The sequence below is a fragment of the Colius striatus genome, chromosome 2 (assembly GCF_028858725.1).
Source record: "Colius striatus isolate bColStr4 chromosome 2, bColStr4.1.hap1, whole genome shotgun sequence".
Taxonomy (NCBI): Eukaryota; Metazoa; Chordata; class Aves; order Coliiformes; family Coliidae; genus Colius; species Colius striatus.
The window spans coordinates 114,182,186-114,203,519 of record NC_084760.1 but is presented as its reverse complement, the minus strand read 5'-3'; the positions used below and the strand labels follow the sequence as shown (position 1 = coordinate 114,203,519).

At 39.6% G+C, this 21,334-nt stretch overlaps 1 protein-coding gene across 1 annotated transcript in view; it reads left to right on the top strand.

Annotated features, from left to right (window-relative positions):
• The window catches only part of PCSK2 (proprotein convertase subtilisin/kexin type 2), a 101,515-nt gene that overhangs the window by 38,346 nt on the left and 41,835 nt on the right, over nt 1-21,334 (top strand). Inside the window, exons 3-5 of the mRNA XM_061989217.1 lie at nt 10,511-10,624; nt 12,233-12,341; nt 14,058-14,095. Coding sequence (XP_061845201.1) covers nt 10,511-10,624; nt 12,233-12,341; nt 14,058-14,095 — 261 coding nt within the window. The remainder of the gene's footprint in view (nt 1-10,510; nt 10,625-12,232; nt 12,342-14,057; nt 14,096-21,334) is intronic.

Here is a 21,334-nt window from a genome sequence, read left to right as displayed (position 1 = left end):
CAAAGATTTTTGAGAATAATTTTAATTGTGCAGATGTGCTTTGGAGAGAGACTTGGCCATCAGCCATTGGGACAGGCTGCTGGAGAACATGGGCAGGGATGTAAACAGCCTCTCTGTGAAGGCAGTGGTTGATAAAATCCATAAAGAATGTTCAGAGCACTCTTCTGTGCCTTGTACTGGCCTATCTCTGTGACAAACTAAGGAGAGTTTCATTTGGGATAAACTCTGAGCATATTAATACTTGTCTCAGTTTCACAGGTTTTTCCTTTCCTGCTAATTCTCTGTGTGCTCTCTTATGCTGGGATTGGCTCTGTAGCCCATCATGGCATCTCTTCCCTGCTTTGTTGACTCCACCACTGCTCTGTGTTCGATCTCCTGCCTATAGCCTCACGCTGGATGCAATCTCTTTGCCAAACAGCTCATGTCCTGGTGACCTTTTTTGTCAAAATGAGACCTGTAGACTGCCTGGGGAATGTAGGTTCCGTATGCTGTCCAAGCCAGAAGCTAGGCAGTATGAGAGTGCAGGGGCAGAAGGGTGGTTTCCTGCCACTTGATGGGAGCCAGATTTCTGGGAGGAAGTGGGAAAATTGTCCTGATGTAGATCTATGTGCCTTGGCTGTGTTCCGTACCACAGTGCCAGGCACCAGCGGGCTCTGCAACTGTGCTCTGTGCAGGCTGCAAGGCAGGAGTTGGAGGAGAACATTTGAAGATTAAAAGAAAGGATTCTGACATACAGCATGTCTTGGCAAGGGTCAAAGTTAGACCTTTGAAAGTATCAAATTAAAAACTCATTTGGGTAGAGGCCATAACAGTAGAATATTGGCTGTTCCTTTTCTTTTTGCAAACAATCTCTTTATTTCCCAGCTTTTCTACCTTTCCTCTTGATACAGATATTGTTCTGTAGGAACGGCTGTTTTGATGCTTCCTTTGTGGCAGATGGCCTGTCCCTGGCAGCTACATACTGCTAACCCAACACTGTACAGCAACAATATGAAAACCTCTGCTGATTTTATTAACATGCTTTGTGACAGGGATCCATAAACCTCTGAATCTGGGAGCTGAAGAAGTGCAATTGCAACCTTTCCAGTGTACAGCCTGATCAATACAAATCATCGGTTGCTTCCTAGGGAGCTAGGAAAGGCATCCATAGGAGCAAACTGCCTTGGCTTTGCTGTCCTGTATATTTATGGTAATAGAATAAAGAAGTAGCTGTGCTATAAACAACTCCTCTGCTGTTGGGCACATAAGCAGATACGTGGATGTGAGCAGCAGCATAATTGCGGTTTTCCCTTTGTCATAAGATTGGCTTCTGTTTTGTGTCTGGCTTGTAGTTATGAAATTTCCTGAGAGAAGACATTGTACAGCCCATGTAATTCCCACCAGGCAGCACTTTAGGAAGATCAGTGGTTTGCAATTCTATATCTCATCTCCACTGAGATATCAAGAGAGCTTTGAAGGAGTTAAAAATGGACAAGAAAGTCTCACTAATGTATCACGACTGCTGATGTGGACCTTGAAGTTTAAGTGTTACAGGTTTGAAATATTAGAATAAGCTTAGCCTTTTTGGCAGTTGTTGCTGTATCACTCTGGTCATGCAGCTTTATAAAAATAGGCTGGCTTTTATTAAATGTAAATGGGCTTTCTGCACATGTGATTACCACCTGGTTGGGGAAGTGTTGACAGCAGTGGGCAGTAACCAGTGTGAGCAACTTCCCTATGTGGGGCAGTGGGCACCTGAGTCAGAGCAGACTGTGGGGGATGCTGCAAGAAGAGTAAGTGGCCATTTATGATGGCTTCTTCTTTCTGCACAGAGGTGCTCACTTCTACATTAACTGAAAGAGATGCCACTTCAGGAAGTATTCCCCCCAAATTCAAACTACATTGTTTGCTCAGAGAACAGAAGGAACCCAAAAAGGAAAAATTGTTTTGAGCAACGAGTGCAGAAGAGGTTACAAAAGAGAAGGATTGCATTCTGTAGGGCACTCGCAGGGTTGTCAGCCAGGAAAAAGAGATCAAGAGGCATTTGTGCCCTTTCTGAACCCAGGTTTGAGTGCCTGACTTCTGCATGATGGAGCCAGCCTTTTCTTCACTATCACTCCATGAACCCGTATCTTGAGAACCTACAGCTAGTTTTAAGTAACTGCTTTAATTTATATTGTCTTAATTTAAATCAATTTGATGTTCAGCTCCCACAATTACCATGACTGAATGCTGTTGTTGGGTTTATGAGGCAGCTATAAAAAAAACTTTTGCTTTTTTGACTTAGATATTTAGAGAAGGAGAACACGTGGACAGCAGATCACATGAAGGAGAGCACAACATGTAGCTCTTCAACAAGTGTGACATTGTGGCATATTTACTGTTAATGTGGGAGGGGGTTCATTTGTGCCAGCAGTTCCATAAGAGAAAATGTGTATTATGTTTTCCCAGTAGATGTTTTGAGGTGAATGATGAGCTATTAGATGAAATTTGAGTGGGAAAGAGGCTGTGGAGAATGAAATTGGAAGTATGATGAACTATAGCACAGGTCAGAAGGCAGCTTTTAAGTGCAGAATCACTTTGGAGACCAGGGGATCTGTTTTCAGCATGTACTGCAGACTTACTTTAAGGTTTCATCCTTTGCTGACTCAGTTTCCCTAAATGATGATGCACACCTACACAGGCATATTGTGGGGCATTTCCAGTCTGTCCATATGGACTACACATAACGTCTGTAAAGCGAATATGCCTTACATGAAGTTCGAGGTAAAGCTGCTACAGATGATGTTTTATGACTGGAAACGTGTTTGAGCATTAGCACAAATATTCACACATTTAAAAGAAGTTTCTTCTGCGTCAGGGTGAGTCAAGGATGGGCTTCAACAAAGAAATATGACTTCACCTGTCAGCTGAGTCTTCCTGTACAAACCAAACTGTACAGATTTTTCTCCAAGAGATATTTTCTCACAGTCCCCAGTTATCTGGAGACTTGCTTCATGAAAGAAATAAGCTTAAAATCAACAGTGCTAGAGGAATCTTTGGCCTATGAGCTCTCCCATTCTCTTGGGGTGTATCAGATATTCATCGCTTACATGGAAGCAGTAGCTGTACTAGTGGAATCTTTAAAAAGGAAGTTATATAAAGGTGGACTCTGTAGTATGCCTCTCCTTGTAGGACCAGTGAGCTATTGCAAAATAGGGGGAAAGTCCTTTTCTAGAAGACTGCCCAGGAATAGAAAATATAATCCAAAGTTATAAATGAATAAATTACGACAGAGAGAGAATTATTGAATTAGAAAGTTCAGCAGCTTGTGCACATCTCTCTTCTTTGTACTGCACAGGTGTATCCAGGAGCCAGTCTTGATGACAAAAGGTTTGCAGTCTTAAAGAGGAGCTGTGCCTGGTTCCCATTTAAACTCTTATACCACTGAGAGGCTGTAACTTAAACTTATTTTGAGTATCACCTCAAAGGTTGAGGGTGGCCCTTGTAGTAAATGAAAATCAGTCAGTGAAAAGACTTCTACCCTTGAGGATGAAGGAAAAAAATGAGAGGTTTTTTTCCAGCATGGTGCTTTAAGAAAGGTGTATCTGTAGTATTTGGCAAAGGGATGCAAGAGAAGGGGAAAACTGTGACTTGTAGCAACTAATTTTGCAGCTAAGAAGGGAGGATCTGCAGTTACTAATGCCCTACATGCATGGGGCTCAATTTTCTTTTCTGTCACCAGGCATGATGTTGTTTACACCTGCACTGAGAGGTGGTTATTCTTATTGATTTGGAGAGGCTGATCATTTCTGTGTCTCAGTGTAACTGGTGAGAGAGCGAAGTGCAAAATTTACCCACAAGCTGCTGATAAAGTGTCCCTGTGGTTTGCAGTCTTTCCAGATCCACCGGAGAGACTAATGCATGCAGTGATAGCCCATTTCCAGGGAATTTCTTTCTTACAGAGATCTTTGATTTTGGAACTAAAGTGACTGTCCTGCTGTCTTGCAATAAGATGTTGTTTGAAATATAAATTACTTTGACTTTTCTGTAATTATATACCATGAAATGTAATGAATGTCAGCTTCTCTGGGTAGAATAAGAAACAGATTTTCATTCCTTTGGAAACTTCTTCAGATTTCAGAAATGCTCCTGCTCTCTTGTCTAAGCAGTGGAAAATGCAAAGTAAGAACAGAGGTCCTAGAATTGCCAGCACCTCTGATAATCTAAATACTGATATGGCCCTCATGCCAAACTGAGGAGAGAGAAGAGGTATGAAACCATTTGCTTGTTCTTGAGGCAGGGCACTGTGTGTCAAGATAGCCAGCACTTTATCTCTGCCTTGGTCTTTCCCCTTAATAAATTCTACCCTAGGAAAAAAAAAAAAAAGCTTTGTCCAAGAGGATATGATCCTATGAAAACTTCTGTTTTACCAGATTGGCATTTTTCCAATGCAGTCCATCCATGCTCACTATTCATTTTACATTGCAGCCTAAACAACTCACTTGCATTTCAAAGTAGAAGCTAGAGGAGCGCTATTGATTGCTTAGCTGAGCAGGTTGAATATGATCTGTAGCCTCCTCTTACACATTGATTCCTTGTCTCTTTACTTACTGCTTCCTGAATGTCACTGAACTGTGAGAGGCCTGCTAAATGGACAAAAATATTGATTTTTTCCCCCTTCTTTTATTTTTGAAAGCTCCTTATTTACCAAGCACTGAACTAATATCAGGAAAACAGAAGGTCACAACATAAGGCAGAAGCACATCAGTTCTTGCATTTTATTTTTTTAAAAAAATGAACTTGGTTGAAACACAAGTTCTTTACATTGTGTTTCCATCAAGAAAGGTTAATTGCCTGACTGGAACCTCTGAGTTCACCTTCATATCTTACTGTTGTCTGATTGATGCTGAACTCCTGGGGCACTTTCCTAAATGGCCATGACTCTGGTGTTAGGATTTTTAGTAATTTTTGCAGAGAAGTTATTAAGCAGCCCCAGTTATGCCAGGATTTACTGTGCAAGGCAACTGGTAACAGTCTTCTGTCAGACTTCAATGGTGCAGTATTTTGTCCCTGTTTCATTCTACTGAGAGTGTGGCATTTTGCAATACCATGGCCAGAGAGAAGAGAAAAATGTTCAGAGTGCCACAAGCTGGAGTCAAGTAAAACTGATAAGATATCTGAAGAAGGATGACTAGGGACAGGATAAGTAACGAGAGACTTGTGCTGATGGTCTACATAAACTCTGAAGTGATGAGGCAGGTAATTGGGGCTGATTAGAGAAAGCCAAAAACTAGAACTGGTCTGGAACATCTGATTAAATGTTATAAGCAAAAAAAAAAGCAGCAGGTCGTTGATATCCAATGACACTGTTTCAACTAGTAACAAAACAAAACAAAAAATTAGAGCGAGGTAGAATAGCCAAGAACAATGAAAAATGATCATTTTTCAGTGGATATGGGGTTATTTTTTCTAGAAATCAGTGCAATTCTCATGCTTGTCATTATGAAAATAGCCATTTAAAATGTATGAAACACATGATACAAGTATTATGCTGGAAGGAGATGCATTTTTACTTTCACAGTATCTTCAAATTGAAAAAAAATTTCCTTTAGCCTTTGCTTACAAATGGCAGGGAAGGTTGTGTTGATAAAGTTTCTAAGAATTTGTGCCTTAACAGCTGCTATGGGAAAGAGTATCTGTACAGAAAACTCCCCAAAGATTAATGGATACAGGGAGAAGAGTGTGGTGGTTTAGCTAGATTTAGAGACTCTGTTACGAATAATCCACCAGAAACAGCTACAGTTAACTTGGGGTTAACTTGTACGGGGTTTAGGGGCAGAGGGGCTGTCACTTATGGATAAGACCCCAAAAAGCTGCTGTAGGTGCAAGATATCCCAATCTCATTACTTTTTAAAGAGAGTTAGGTATGCAGATTGCTCTGCTTCACTTGACATTTTCTGCTTTCATCTTTTGTTGCCACTATGTTTCTTTGAATATCAGAAATTAATGATAGCAACAGTCAGGACAGCTTTCCACTAGCTGAATGGTGGTTTGACAGCACTTTCATGCCTCTGGACACACTGTTCTAAACCACCTTCATGAGAGACTGATCTTCAGTACAAATTTACAAGGCCTAAGTCCAACCACAGCTTGACTTCTTAAAAAATACAGGCTATCGTTTTCCTGCTTCTTACTTCACCTTCAGGACCAAACCTGTGGTGACCTCGAGGCTTTAGAGAAGAAAGAACCACTGCTTCCTTGGGTTGATTGTCTCACTGCTATGGTTTTTAGTTGTTTTGGGTTTTTTTTTAAAGCCATGCTTAGTAGATGTCATCAGTGGGTCTGCTTTTTTTCCTATGGAATGTGGCCCAAATTCTCCTGTTCTGGAGTTCTTGATTCTTGAGTTTGGAGTTGTGTGTACTGTTCCACTTTTGTGCACCCGCTGGTATAATTTAGTAAATCTGTCATTTATGCTCAATATAACAGAGTCATTTAACTGCAGGAGCTCACCAGTACAATTAACCCTGTTCTGTCAAAACGAGGAGCTGATTATCTTGGCATTCACAGGAGCATAGAGCACAGTTAGAGTGTTGCGGTTTCTGGCCCTCCCGGAGCAGTATTGCAGTCAATTGATTATTTTGTTAATTTGTTCTGCATCAGTATCCTGCTGGTTTATTATCATCCAAGTGACTCTATGCACCATGCATAAGTACAAGTATATTAAAAATCAATACTTGAACTTTTTTTCCTTGTAAAAATCTTATCATCCGTAGGCTACCTTCTTTGATACATGACATTTATTCTGATTACAGCACAGCTAATAACTTTTAGGTGATTTAGTCACTTGCTAATAAAGTAGACGCTCAAGTTTTGCACTTAATATTATATCCTAATAAAAAAGGAATAAATGAATGAAGATCAAAATAAATGAAAGATTGTTATTGCTGATAAATCAGCCTAATTTTGAGACACTAAGATTCATGCTGTTTTAGTAAGAAAATCTTGTTCCTTCACTAGGTTCTAATAAGCATCATGCTTCACAGACTCAAATCATGTAGAGGTGCCTGAATTTTATGAATGCTGTTCTTCCCTCCTTCAGTTAAAGAGGCAAGGACTTAAAAGATGGTGTGAGCTTGGCTTGTGCATTGGATTGAGCTGGATTCCAGGTCAGAACTTGACACAAGTAGATGGGATTATGACTGTTGTAAGATCAGAATGTTTTTCAATGATTTTTTAGCACTGCATGTGCAAAGATATTATCTCTTGAATGTGTTTTTGAAACATAATATCTACAATGTGATACTTAATGCATTTATGTTGCTGATGCCACAAGGCTGCCTGCTCTTCTTTAAGAAGAAAACTGTAAGATGGAAGCAGAATCAGATGTGGTTCCTCTCCTGATTTAGATTAGCTGCTAAAGCACAAGTTCCCAGCTCTGGGAAAACACCATTTTCCTACTCTAGATACTCAATTAGCAAGAAGACTAGGATTCTCCTGAATCAGCTACCTGCAGCCCTATATAGGCAGTTCTCCACTCAGATCATTGGATTTGCATTGTCCTTTTCCAAGTTTGTTCTCTTGGAGAGTGTTTTTCTGGAATATGTGGGTGTTATCTTGAGGTCATTGCTTTCTAGATAAGTTTCCATCAAGAGGAAGGCAAGTTCTTACATTTTGCTGGCGAAGATCCTTATACAAAGCAACCAAATGAGGCAGTTTGTAGCTTATGTAAGTGAGACTCTACCAAGGCCTTACCTAAAGCTTTTAACTCATTTTGTGACAGAAATGTCTAATATTTTCTGGATGCCATTGTATTAGTTATCATCATTTGTGAATGTGAGGAAAACTCCCTTGTTTCTTTTGGGAAAAGAGGGCCTCAGAGACTTGCATCTCTGTATGTAACATTCTGTATGCTGTTTCTCCAAATGAAATATTCAGAAGACAGCCTACAGGGTGGTTTTAGTTCAGAGAAGGTTTGACCTCCTTGAGGGGTATATTTCTTTGTCTCAGGAAATTATATTGCAATGTAATAGACTAGAATACAAAAAACCCTGCTATATTTTACTGTGAAGATAGAACAAGTCATACAAATGCGATAATCTTGAAGAGGGAAACCAGCCTGTGCTATTTCTGCAAATTGCTCCCCCACTTTCTCCAGGTCATATTAAAGAAAAGCCAGGGCTCTGCAGCATGGCTTTTTAATTAGTAGAAATCCTTTGTACTAAATTGTCATTCAGTGCCTTAGTGCAGCAGGTCCTGCAGATCCAGCAAGCTTGTGTGGGAGCACAAATGCATAAAACCCTTTTTTTTCTGGCATCTCTCTAACCAAGGGTTGGCTTCTGTTCAGAATTATTTTCTGTGGTGACAGCTCAGGGTTTGCAGTCACAAGAAGAGAGGCAGGGGTGGTAACAGAGGAAAGCAGAATGACAGATGATTGCTCTGTTGTCTCCATGGCATCACTGAGCCTTATCTTACTGGTATCAAACAATGTGCCTATACCTTTCTTTACTCTGTACAAATACCTGGTGCCACTAATTACACTTAGTATGGGTCCTACTTGATCATTGTCCTTTTTCCAGCTTATTTTGTATTAGTTCTTTATTTTCAATCCGCTCCATTTCTAGTGAATGTGCACAAGTAACAGAAACACAAGTCTAAATGAATGCACCTACCAAATCTACATTTTATCTTCTGGTACCTTTAGTTAAGGAGATAGAATTCATTCAAGTAGTTTTTAAGAAACATATGATACTGCTTTTTCAGGGCACGCTGCCTCACCCTGTTCATTATGAATTGGTATTAGGTTTTCAGGGTTGTAATGAAGCAATATAGCTGTAAGGAAAATGGCTTTTAGCCTCCATGGGCCTTAGACACCTCACTGAACATTCTCTTTTGAGGTTACTACTTTAATTAATGGAGAAAGGAGGAAACCTCCAAGAATGACTCAACTGACCTAAGGTCTGATTTAGCCTTTGGATTAATTTCTCCTCTGTTGAGTTTGACTGACATTATATTAGTTACTATGATATAGTGACGTAACTCCTGTATACATAATCAGAAATGCCAAGACCACACACATAGAAGTCAGTCTCAGAGTTATTAGCTTTATGAAGTATGCATTTTTGTCAAGAAAACACCTAAGGAAATGCTAGGGTTCTTACTGCCTTCTTGCACCTCAAAGTGTGCTCCATTTATGATCTTTTTATGATTCTTTTTAATCAAGAAGGACAGATTTTTTTTAGTTTGTGGGTTGATTTTGTTTTTAATTAAATACTGGGACTCTTCATGCTATCTTGGTTACAGGCATTAGGCTAAAGAGTACGAAAAAAGTATGCCAAACTTGACAGCACTTCTGCAAGGTCTGGGAATATGTTAGCACATATTATAACTCCACTTACACTCACTCAGTCATCTCCCTTATGAGTGCACTTTTACATGGATACAAATAAGATCATTATGGTCTGACCTTTGTAGTTTCTGCCTACAAAGCTTTTTTGTGTCTAACTTTTCTTACTATCTATAGTGCTAACTTAGATGTTTTTTGTGGATTTGCTGTTCATCAAGAAAAGTGTCACTAAAATAATATGGGTACTTATGTTTCATAACCAGTGTTTTCATATCTTACTTTTTGACAGTGTGGTCAGTTTAGTGGCTTTTTTGCCAGTATATTTATTTATCACTTATTTATTGTAAGGATAATCCCTGAAAGTAGATAGTTCTACATGACATATTTTTGACAACCTCAGTATGATAAAAGATGAGTATGATGAAAGCACACAACACCAGATTTTTCTTACAGCAATTCTCTTTGGCAGGAAAGAGATTAGGAGATTGGAACATCTCTCTTACAAGGAAAAGCTGCAAGACTTGAGACTGTTTAGCCTGGAGAAGACTGAGAGGGGAACTTAACAATGCTTATAAATACTTAAAGGGCAGGTGTCAGGAGGATGGGGACAGTCTTTTTTTCTGTGGCACCCAGGGACAGGACAAGGGGTAACAAGAACAAGCTGGAGTACAGGAAACTGCACTTGAACATGAGGAGAAACTTCTTTTACTGTGAGGATGAGGGAGTCCTGGCATCGGCTGCCCAGGGAAGGTGTGGAGTCTCCTTCCTTGGAGGTTTCCAGACCTACCTGCACATGTTCCTGTGTGACCTGATGGAGATGAACCTGCTTTAGCAGAAGATTGTACTGAACGATCTCTAGAGGTCCCTCCCAACATCCACTATTCTGTGATTCTGTGAAAGGCAATCTAAATTTTCACCAGGGCGTTTTCAGAATAAGTCAAGCCATAGCTTTCTTCCAGATATGACATTTCTGAGTGTCTTTTCCCCACATAGATATTGTAGTAGTCATAGAGCTCTCAGCCTCTGCAAATTTTGACTGAAGTCAGTCACTGGTTTAGAGGCTGTGAATGAATGACACAGAGTGATTTCATAATCCTTATCTCTCCTTGCAAACAAGAAAATCTTTCTGTGGCTAGGAAACAAGGCTAAAAAAATCTTTACGTGGTTAAGACTCTTGAGTTAAAATGTAAAAATTCACTCTTGCAGGTGAGGAAAGCTGTGCAACAGGAAGGCTTCAGCAGAAGGAAGCGAGGGTATAGGGACATCAATGACATTGACATCAACATGAACGATCCTTTATTTACGAAGCAGTGGTACCTGGTAAGTTTTGAAATAAAATCACACTAATCAGTGAAATAATTGGCATTCAAGCCATTCTGTGCTGTTGCAATGTTTTACAAGAGTTCTTTCCTAATATGTCACAAGAACTGGGGAATGGATGCAAGGCTTACTCCTTAACTGTACTATGCTTATGCTAGGAAGACCCACTGCATTTCAAGAGCTAAATTTCATTTCAGTCAATGGAAAGGTCCTTAGAAGGCTTGAAAGAAAACTGTATTGGTGACCTGTGGTCATTCCTGGTGTGCTGGTGTGACCCCTAAAACTACATATACAGCATGTCTTTGAGCAGTTGCCAGGTAAAATAATGTTATAGAATTATAACAGAAAGTTTTAGTGTATTGGCTAGAAAAAGTCAACATTTTTCTTTTCCTATATAAATTTGAATATGAATTGATTTCTTCAGTCAAAAGCAGAACAGCTGAAAACTGCTGAATTCTGGCTTAAGCTAACGGCAAAAGAAATTAACATTTTGCTAAATGGTTTCATTTTTAATATGTCATATTTTATAGGAAGAAGTCTTTAGTCATACAAGGGAAATGAAATTTTTACAGAGAAGTAGCCAAAATGATATTTTTCTAATTTAAAAATTTGATTAAATAATCTTGATCAATTGTATTGTTATAACTTATTTGTGGTGAAATACTTAGTAAATGCAGTACTGCCATGTAAACTTAAGAGACTTTTTGTTTGACCAGTGTTTCTTATTCGCTTTCCCTTTAATCCATTTCTTTTTGCTTTATGAGTCCATCCAGTATTGCTGTGTTTTTCCCCTAAGACAAGAGTTTTCAGATGAATGATGGCACGTTAGAACGATGGGACTTCATCCTCAATGAGATTATAAACTGAAGTGTGGATTAATTTCCTTCTTTCTGGTACTTCAATCAAAATTTTGCAGTGATAAAAATAACAACATTCTAATGAAGCTATAAATGTTTTAGATTATAAAGTACTCTAAAATGTGTTTTGAAGAGAGACATGTCTGACACAAAATTGAAAACATTTGCATCTGAAACTGCAAAAGCTGTATTATTTTTTCCCATGGAACCTGGGAAATTTGCAAGTGCAGTTGGTGACTGTGGGTAGTGCCTGAAGATGCAGGGGATTGCCTGTACTGCAGAACCATAGAATCACACATACACACACACAAGGTTGAAAAAGATCACTGAAGCTCACATAGTAAACTTTTCTGCTTAAAGAAGGCTGCTGCTAAAGCCAGAATTCATGAACTTTGGTAGATCCTTGCTTTCAAGAAAAATAAACATTTCCTGGTCATAAAGAATTCTTCTGTAAAATCTACTGGTCTAACCTTTTTCTGGATAGACCCACTCCCCAGATTCAGTTTTTAACCTTATTTCATAAACTGCAGAGAAATGAATTTAGCCAGGGCTGTTTTCCTTTGTTGTTTGGACTTTTTTACCTCTGCATTATTGCAGTAGATGCAATTACATACAGATGTGCACTTCAAAACAAATGGGATATATTCTCAATACCAAAGATACATGTAAAGACATAAAGCAAAATTCAGTGGCTGTAGAAATCTGTCTGCCAAGTAAAAAGTGGTTTTCTTCTTTTTCACTGGTGTACTAGATAAACACTGGTCAAGCAGATGGGACTCCTGGACTTGACCTTAATGTAGCTGAAGCATGGGAACTGGGATACACGGGAAAGGGAGTCACCATAGGAATTATGGATGATGGTAAGTGAGGACTTGAGTGCTAATTTTGTATTGTTAAGTAGCTTCTTGCTTGTAATCAAAGTTCAAAAAAAAAGTAGTAATGGATTGCTTATAGTGGTGAGACTACCAGTCTCCATAAAGACTTTGAGATCTTCAGGGATGTTATAAATACTACAGTAGGATCCTGAAGCATGGATATCCAAGCATTAAAAATAGTTTGCAATTACCACTCAGATATCTTCCAGGGTACACTGTAATGGTCATAAAGCCAAAGGAAAGACTCCCATTGGCTTCTCTAGGCACCGACTGAGATATGTAATTACTGTGCAAAAAGGCTTAAGAAAATGTCTTCTGGGTTGCATTATTCTCAGTGTCATACTTGACAGCTGAAATAATGAAACACTTTTGTGCTGGATGTCAATAAAACCTTGCATATTAAATATATTACTAATTTGAGGCTAAGTTCAGGGAAGATGAAGATAAAAGTTACAGTTGAAGTTACAGCTGTTCCACTCAGAGGTTCCTTGCTGAAGCACGGGATTCAGTGCAGTCTCTCAACACTTTTCTTTGGGCTAAATTTTTAATGTTTTCCTATAATGGTGACTGAATAAAATTAAAAATAAATAAGATTCTGTATCCACATACATTTTCTAAGGTCAAACATCTTCAGTTATATCAGTTCCTCATCTGCATACTTCTAAGTTTTTTGTGGTAATAAGAAAACAGATTCAGATATCTGTATGCTGCTGAGAGATCAATCTCAGATGAGACATGATCTTTCATGTAATGTCATGAGAAATCACAATTTCACTGATTCCACAGAGGCAGGACTTAGCTTTCAGAATAGCTAGGCATGACTGTGATGGGGGTGATGACGAAGTATTTGAGCTTCAGATCAAATAAAGCTGTTAGCCCATCAAATAGAGAGGGGGGTAATTTGCTTTGTATTTACTTCCAGTAACTCTGGAAGAGAGCACCTGAATAACTTGATTCTTCATTGAGGCTTTTGTTGTTCATCTACCATTTGGGTCAGTAAAGCTCTCCATGGATAAAAGGGTCTCTTCATGCAAATCTAGTGCTAAGGACTCTATATAATGGGATGTAATCCTTTAATTAGAATAACCACAATAAGATGACATTCTCCTTGCAGATAAAATTGAGAACGTAATATTGTGGTGCCTAGAGACACAGGGCAGAGTGATGATCAGATGCTGAGATACTTGCTAAAATGTCTAATCCAACATTAAAAGTTGCCTTTCTATACGTATAATAAAAAATGTTTGCCTTTGTGATCTCCATAAGTCTAGTTTAGGTAATTTTCTGTCTACCTAGTTTACAATTTTCAGTGGTTAAAAATACTCTTTTTTCTGTTTCATATCCTTTACTGATCTTGTTAGTTTTGGTATACTGTGAGATGACAGAACTTGTATAAAGATAAATTGTGATTTACACTAATCTTAATACAGAAATATGATGTAGCTACAAAACAGGTCAATAAATTTTGTCACTGAGCTTACTTTTTCAATTGGCACCTGGGTTTTGATGTAAATGATTGAAAACTCCTAGCTAAGAGTGTATCAGGAAAGGTACGCTAGTTTAATAGTCCATATGCTGCATTATTTGCCAGGATCATTCTCCTGTGGTTACAAAGGAATCTTGTTTTGTTCTGTGATCATTAGAAAATCTTTTTTGACCCTCTTAACCTTTGGTTTCTGTTCTGTCATTATCTTATTGCAGGAATTGATTATCTGCATCCTGATCTTGCATCAAATTACGTGAGTACATGGTGACCTTTTCTGTAAGATGTGGATATTCTTATTGTTGTAGTCCCTCTGCTACATAATTTTAAATAATGAGTGAAACAGCAGTACAGCTGAACAGCTGATCTTACAGGTGATACATTTCACATGGAAAGAAACTAACTAAAAATGGGACTGCCTGTGCAAGAAATGGAAAGGTGACGAGGCTCTTTGTGGAGGAATGACAGTGCTGCTTCACATTAAATAAGCTGCAGTTTGCAAGATTGGATTTAGGACTGAAATGAGTAACCTGGGAATTGCCTATAAATCCTGCTATTAAGATGCAGAATGCACCTGTCACTTGTAGGGCCACAGAGCTGTGGGCTGTGGCAAGACATGTATTAGCCTTTGAAACCTCCAGGAACAGCTTAATTCCTATATAGCAGGTGATTTGATCCAGTACTTCAAAGCATGTGCAGGGCAGATTGTGTAGTCTCAGCACACGCTGTGTCAATTGATTGTTCCTCAAAGCTGCCTCAGTCTTCAGACTTCAGGCTAGAGAATTTTCATCTTTATTAATTCTTCCAGGCTGTTCCCAACCCCCTGTGAACTCTGCACTCCTATCTCCAGGTGTCTACAAAGGCTCCTACCACCTGGGGACTGTAGGTTGCCTTTGTGATACGCTGCTCTCACACTGTGCTGTGCCAGTCCCATGGGCAATGAGCATCAAGAAGCTCTGACTCCTTGCCCGGGGTTTTGCAGTGTCTCTGCTTTCGGTCTTGCTATTCTTCTGCAGTCTAAGCCTTCCTGAGGGAAGCCCAGACTTCTCACCTGAGCAATGTGGTTAAGTTTGCAAATCCATTTAAAAGAGGACAACAAAGACAACTGGAAATTTTGGTAAAGAGAAGCCATTCAGACAGACCAGCTCCAAAATGTGGAAGAGTAAGGTAGTTGTTTTTACATACTTGCACTTTTGGAAAATAGTAACGCCCAGGATGAAAATCTATTTGTTGTTGCAAGTAGCAAAGTGTGTTTGGTAGAGAATAAATGCATATGGAAGGTGTTTTGTTTGGACAAAAGTGAAATGCAGGATAGCCAGTTTCACTGCTTAATACACTGGCTTAATAACTTGATAGCGGCTTATTAAACCCTGTGCCCTGACTGCAAAATGCCCTCCCAAGACGAATATCTCGGTAGGATGTTCCCATAAATTGATACAAATACAGAAGATTGTAAAAGGCAACGTTTTTCTTTGCAGGAACTATGATCTGTGTGTATGTTCTTGCATATGATCTGGGCAAAGCACATGCTCTTATCTAACACTTTTCAACAGCAGGTGTGGACAAAGTGTGTGGGAATATTCTGGTTCTAAAAATCATATTTCAAATTAAAAAGCCAAACATTTGGACACCATATCTGATACAGTGTCACATAGGATCTGCTCTGTCATGAACCTAGGATCATGCCCGGAAACCAAAACTAGGTTTCTCAACAATACAATGTTTTCTCTTTCAATTCCAAAAATATTTTCTGTTTGATGAATAAATATTTGTCAGGCTTAGCAGGATTATATTTGGTTTAGAGTGGCAATAGTGAGTATTCTGGAAGCTAATGGAAAATGACACAAAGAATGACAATGTACAGACATAATGCTAGAAATCAGAAATTAGTGGAGCTGGAGAAAAATTTGAGAGTTTAGAAAAGAAATATTGGGATGAAAATTGGAGAAGTAAAGCTGTCTGGGCATGGGGATAACAAGCTTTTAATGGCAGTCGTGAAAGACTTGTGAGGAGACTCATCTTGAGAATCTGAGGTTTCTACAGGCATGACTGTCCAAGCAAGAAGTGGTCTAATAGTGGAGCAATGACCAGGCTGCAGAGGGACAAAATAAGATTGGCCAATGCAAAATGCAGAATTAGGCATGGCTTGTGCAGGGAAGATGCAAGCCAAACACGGGAGAGAAAAGACTGAGGAATGAGTGGCATCAGTCATTAAAGTTGCAGCAGAAGCCCCATTTGAAAGACCACAGTCTTAAAGGAGATACTACCCCAATGCTTTTAATACAGAAGTCCAAAACCATGAAATCTGTGTTTCTAGGCTGTCACAGCACTGACAGGGGGAGGGAGGTGAAAAAAGCACAAAAAAATAAAGCTTGAGTTGGTATAGCTGGCTCTGCTGGCACCTCCTCATGTACAGCTAGTTTGCAGTTGCTACGTTTGAGAGGTGGGTGGCTGAAGGGCAAGGTTGACTTCTGCTTCTGCTGTGAAAATCTGCCATCCCCTCCCTCACCCAAGTACAACACAGCAGTCACAGGGATTGGTTCACCTGCAACTTGCCTCTTGTCCTGTTGCTGTGAGGCAAAGTCCTAGGAAATCCTGCTCTGACAGCATCTACTGTGTCCCAGGGACTACGGGGGACTTCTTTCACAACAGGTACTAATTTGAGCATGAACTAAAGACAAGGACTGAAGTGATTTTTCTTCAGCTGAATTTTAGATGTAAAAATGCAATGAAATGAGTCTCTCAAGGAATGAGTTATTAACTCACTTCAGGCAGCCCTAGCAATTGCACTTACCTTTGTCCAATTCCTGCACCACGTGTTTGGTAGGTAATGACATTTGCACTTTGGGGCAGCTTTCTCTTATGTTGTTTATTTTTAGGAAATTAAAAGCCTACAGGTCTGCATACCCTGACAATGTCCTTACATCTTGTTTGGAGCAATTGTGAGCAATTAAGTAGTCTCTCAAAGATGATGTTCTTGGCACTTGAGCATTTTCAAGTATAAAGCCTTCACGTTGCTTACTCAGTTTAATTTGGCTTTTATGTTTCTGACTTGCTGATTTTCTTGCTTGAATAGTTTAATGGGGGTTAGCACTTAGACAAAATTAAGGGTCAGGGAAGAGAAAGAGCTTTCTAAAGAAAAAAAAATATTTGTATTTTCTCCTAAAAATTGCTGAACTATGACCTGACCTACCATCTGGATAAAACTTCTAGCCATATTTTCATTTGCAGTTTCTGAGCTTTACAGTTTGAATCATCTGATTCTCTCTTTTAATGCACTTTAAATAGATTGAAAGGAGTGTGTCTGCTCTGGATGGACTGCTCTCCCAGCACCCCCTCCCAGCTTGCTGCAGTGTAGCTACTTGCTTTTCTGGGGTGAAGGGGGTATGGCAAAGCTGGAATTTTCCATTCTGCACCGTGAATGCAGAAAGACTCATTGTCAAATGATCGATATTTGCTTCCAAGCCTTGGAAACCCTGCAGAGGTTCAGCCTTCAGGAAATAGGGTTTTTTTTCCCCCACAAGAGAACCCTTCATTAGGAACTGATAATTAAAAAGCTGAAGCCAAATATATTCCACGGTTTTCTTTCAACTCAGATTGTACAAACAAATCCAGCAATTTTCAGGACTGACTTCTCCAAGATACAGCATCTAAGTGAGAAAGAGAAGTGAAGTAACAAGGGCTGCATATTAGAAATGTCTAATAAAAGAGGAGAACAGCAGCTGTGTGGGAAAGTGCATAACAAATTTCAGTGCACTCCTTAAAAGAAAAACCAAAGAGAGCAAATGGAGATTTGTTGTGCCACAAACAGAAATGTAAGCTGGTCACTCTGTTGTATCAGTTTGTATTGCAGTACTTGTATACTTGGCCAGTGTCTGCTGGTGAAGGTCAGCATAGCTGCATTATCTCATTTACAGCAGCAGGGAGCTGATCATCTCGTGTAAGTGGGCTTGTCTCTGATTAACTGTAGTGAGGAAAATCAGGATCCCACCAAGAGACTCTCCCCAGGGGTAAAAAATTGCTGGTTTTGGTATCTGAACAGTCTGAAGCTGAAAGCTGAGGAGGGAGAGGGAACAAGACAGACATTTATGGTAGGAAAAATGGAGGTGACTATGTGAACAGGTAACTTTTTTACACAGTACTGATACATGTATAATGAAAATCATGCAGTAATGCTTAGTAATAGATAGTAATATCTTCAGATAAGAAAAAAAGATTTTGAAATCTGTGTAGTTAGACAGATGTAATGTGCACAGATAACCATGCAGCCATCCTAGCACAGCTTCCTTTGCTGGCCTTTCTCTAACTTACTGTCTTTCCTCTAATATGTGTCCTTCCTTCTTCTAAGGTCCTTACCAGCTGTCATTCCAGCTGTACATAACAAAGTATTTGCTGAGCAAAAAAGGACCCTATGTAAGGAATGAAGGCTTTCTTGACTTAGTCCAGGGTTAATTGAAGTTTTCTGTCATGTACCATTTCTTATTCAAATGTGAACAACAGATGGTCTTACCTGTCCTCTTGCCACTTGGCAACATCTCCAAACACAAAGCAGTCTCTCTTTTTCAACTTTTGGTAACTTGTTACCCGCTAATCTGATAACACCTCCCCCTGCCTTGCTAAGAGACCAACAGAAGCATATTTCTGAAATAATGATTTTATCACATAAGCAGTGAAATGTTCTATTTCTGTTATGAGCTGCAATTTCCATTGTTTGCTAGAGGAACAAAACCATCATTGAATAATCTTTACAGCCACAAAAGAAATAAGAAATAGTACAGGCAATAAATTATACCCTGCAATATGTGCAGCGAAGCTTAGCAACAGCATAAAGAATCTTCTCTCTTTTAGTCTGTGTTTCCTTCATTAGCATGAATTTCTGATTATGCCTTGGCCTTCCTGCCTGGTACCAAAAGGACCAGCAAATTGTCCTGAAGGCCATGAGCCTGACCTTAATGATTTGCCATTGTTGTGGTTTAACCTGAGCCAGCAACTAAGCACCAGGCAGCCACTGGCTGGTTTCTTCCCCCTCCCCCCAGGGAGAAAAAAAACAAAAGAGGAAAACTCTTGGGTTGAGATAAGAACGGTTTAATAATTTAAATAACATAAACTATAACGATAACAGTAATGAAAAGAGAGCTGAACAAAAAAGAGAGAAGTAAACCCCAAGAAAAGACCAGGTGATGCATAATGCAGCTGCTCACCACTCGCGAACTGATGCCCAGCCATTGGCCAACTCTCATCAGTTTCTATACCGGGCATGATGTCCTACAGTATGGAATAGGCCTTTGGCTGTTTCAAGTCAGATGCCTGGCCATGCCCCCTCCCAGCTTCTTGTGCCCCTCCTCACTGGCAGAACCTGGGAAACTGAAAAGTCTTTCACTTGGGATACCACTACTTAGCAACAACTAAAACATCAGGGTGTTAACAACATTATTTTCACACTAAATCCAAAACACAGCCTGAACCAGCTACTAGGAAGAAAATGAATTCCATCCCAACAAACCCAGGACACCAGTATAAATCATTAGTATCTTTACTAAAATCACTGGGGCCTAATTGTGGGGTTTTGTAGGTTGACAAGGCTCCACCGACATCTATTAAACCGTGCTACTTTGACCCCGATGATCTGCCCCACAGAAGTCCCAGCTGATGTAACTGCTCAAGTTAAATACAGTTCATGTATAAATAGTGGCAATAAAAATGTTATCTTCCAAAATGGAAATTGTTTGGAAACCCTCTGAAGACCTTGAAAAGCTCCTCTCTGCTCTGTCATTAATATCAGCCCAGGGGATCCACAGGGAATGTGAACCCAAAGCATAGCAGAGTCAGATTGGTACTTGCCAGGCATCAGCGAATGATTTCAGTTAGCATTATGCGATCCGATTCCTACTGCATGATTTTCAAAGAGCCTGAGGCAGTTGCATTGCCATTTCCTACTGCATTTTAAAGGATTATTGAGCACACGCACTAGACACTTAATTTCAATAAACTTTTACTGCTAATACATCAAAGGTATTTTATGAGCAAACTGTGTACTGGCAATTGTTGCTAGTACCTATTTTTAAATGCAGTGTTGAAATATCACATTATCAAAAAATAAAGAGTGCAATAATCTGTTTCAGGTGTTTCAGCACATCACTAATTAGATTTTGGGTTGGTTGGTTCCATTTGGTTTTTTTGGTGTTGCTTTGCAGTTGGGTTTGTTGCTAATAGGTTTGCTAAAATAAACACTAGCATAACGATTAAAAATTATCACCCAAAACCTGAGGTAAGTTCACAATACACCCTTCTACTAACACTGCAAATTCAGTAAGCGTGCTGTTTGATGGATGCTGTTAAAGGAGACTGTGGCAGAAATTTCATCAAGAAATTGTTGACAGAAAATGAAACCTCTTTTTTTTCCAGGATAGAAAGATGGATCAAATGTTTAAATGTCAGGCTGATGGATCCTTGGCAACTGAAACTGATGGCCTTCTGTTGGGCTGTTTATGCTGCTCAAGTGGTTCCTGGCAGCTAGGGACTGGTTTTAGCATTTACAAGATGGTCATTGATAGGACAAGGGGCAAGGGATACAACCTAGACCATAAGAAGTTCTAAAGAAACATAAGGAGGAATTTCTTCCCTGTGAAGGGTGAGGGAGCACTGGAAGGGGCTGCCCAGATGGGTTGTGGAGTTGTCTTCTCTGGAGACATTCCAAACCTACCTGGATGAGTTCCTGTGTGACCTACTCTACGTGGTCCTGCTCTGGCAGGGGAACTGGACTAGATGATCTTTTGAGGTGCCTTCCAACCCTTAAGATTCTGTGATTCAGGACATGAGACAATGAAGTCTCACTAGCATAACTTAGAAATTCCTAGGAAGAGAATGAAACAGTTTCAGACTTGGCTATTTTTTTCTGTTATTCTATGCAGGATCAGCTTCTGGGCTCATCTCTTCTGTCCAGTCTTTTTTTTTCTCAGAACATATGAAAGACTGAAAAAGAGATGATGCCTTCTCTGTTAAGATCAGCCAGGCAAATAAGGTTCTCTGTGTACTTGGAAGGGTATCCAGAGCTAGTAACATACAGAAAATGCTTCATATTTTGGATAACATAGAGGGTCCTGCAAACAGTCCACCTCTGCTCCCAGCAGTAACTTTTTGCAGGTCCATGTCACAGTGGTGCTCGTATACTGAAGTCTAAATAAGATGGCTCTGCCTTGCAGCTATTTAATATGAACACTGCTAATGAGACAGAGAAGCTATGGTTCTATGTAAAGGAGATGTCAGTGTCTTCTTCAGGAAAGATAACGTTTTGTAATCATAGATGTTATCACAGCCTTCTAGCTTTCAACTCAATTAAAAAGATGGAATGGTAAAAAGAATCTGAAGGCTGTTTCTCCTCTGGATTATTTCATATGGCCAGAGGGCATATCAAAGAGGCATTTGCTGCAAAGAGGGATACCACTTTTGAAGGAGGAGTGATTGATTGCCTAAAGGAGAGATTATTTGTGTCTCA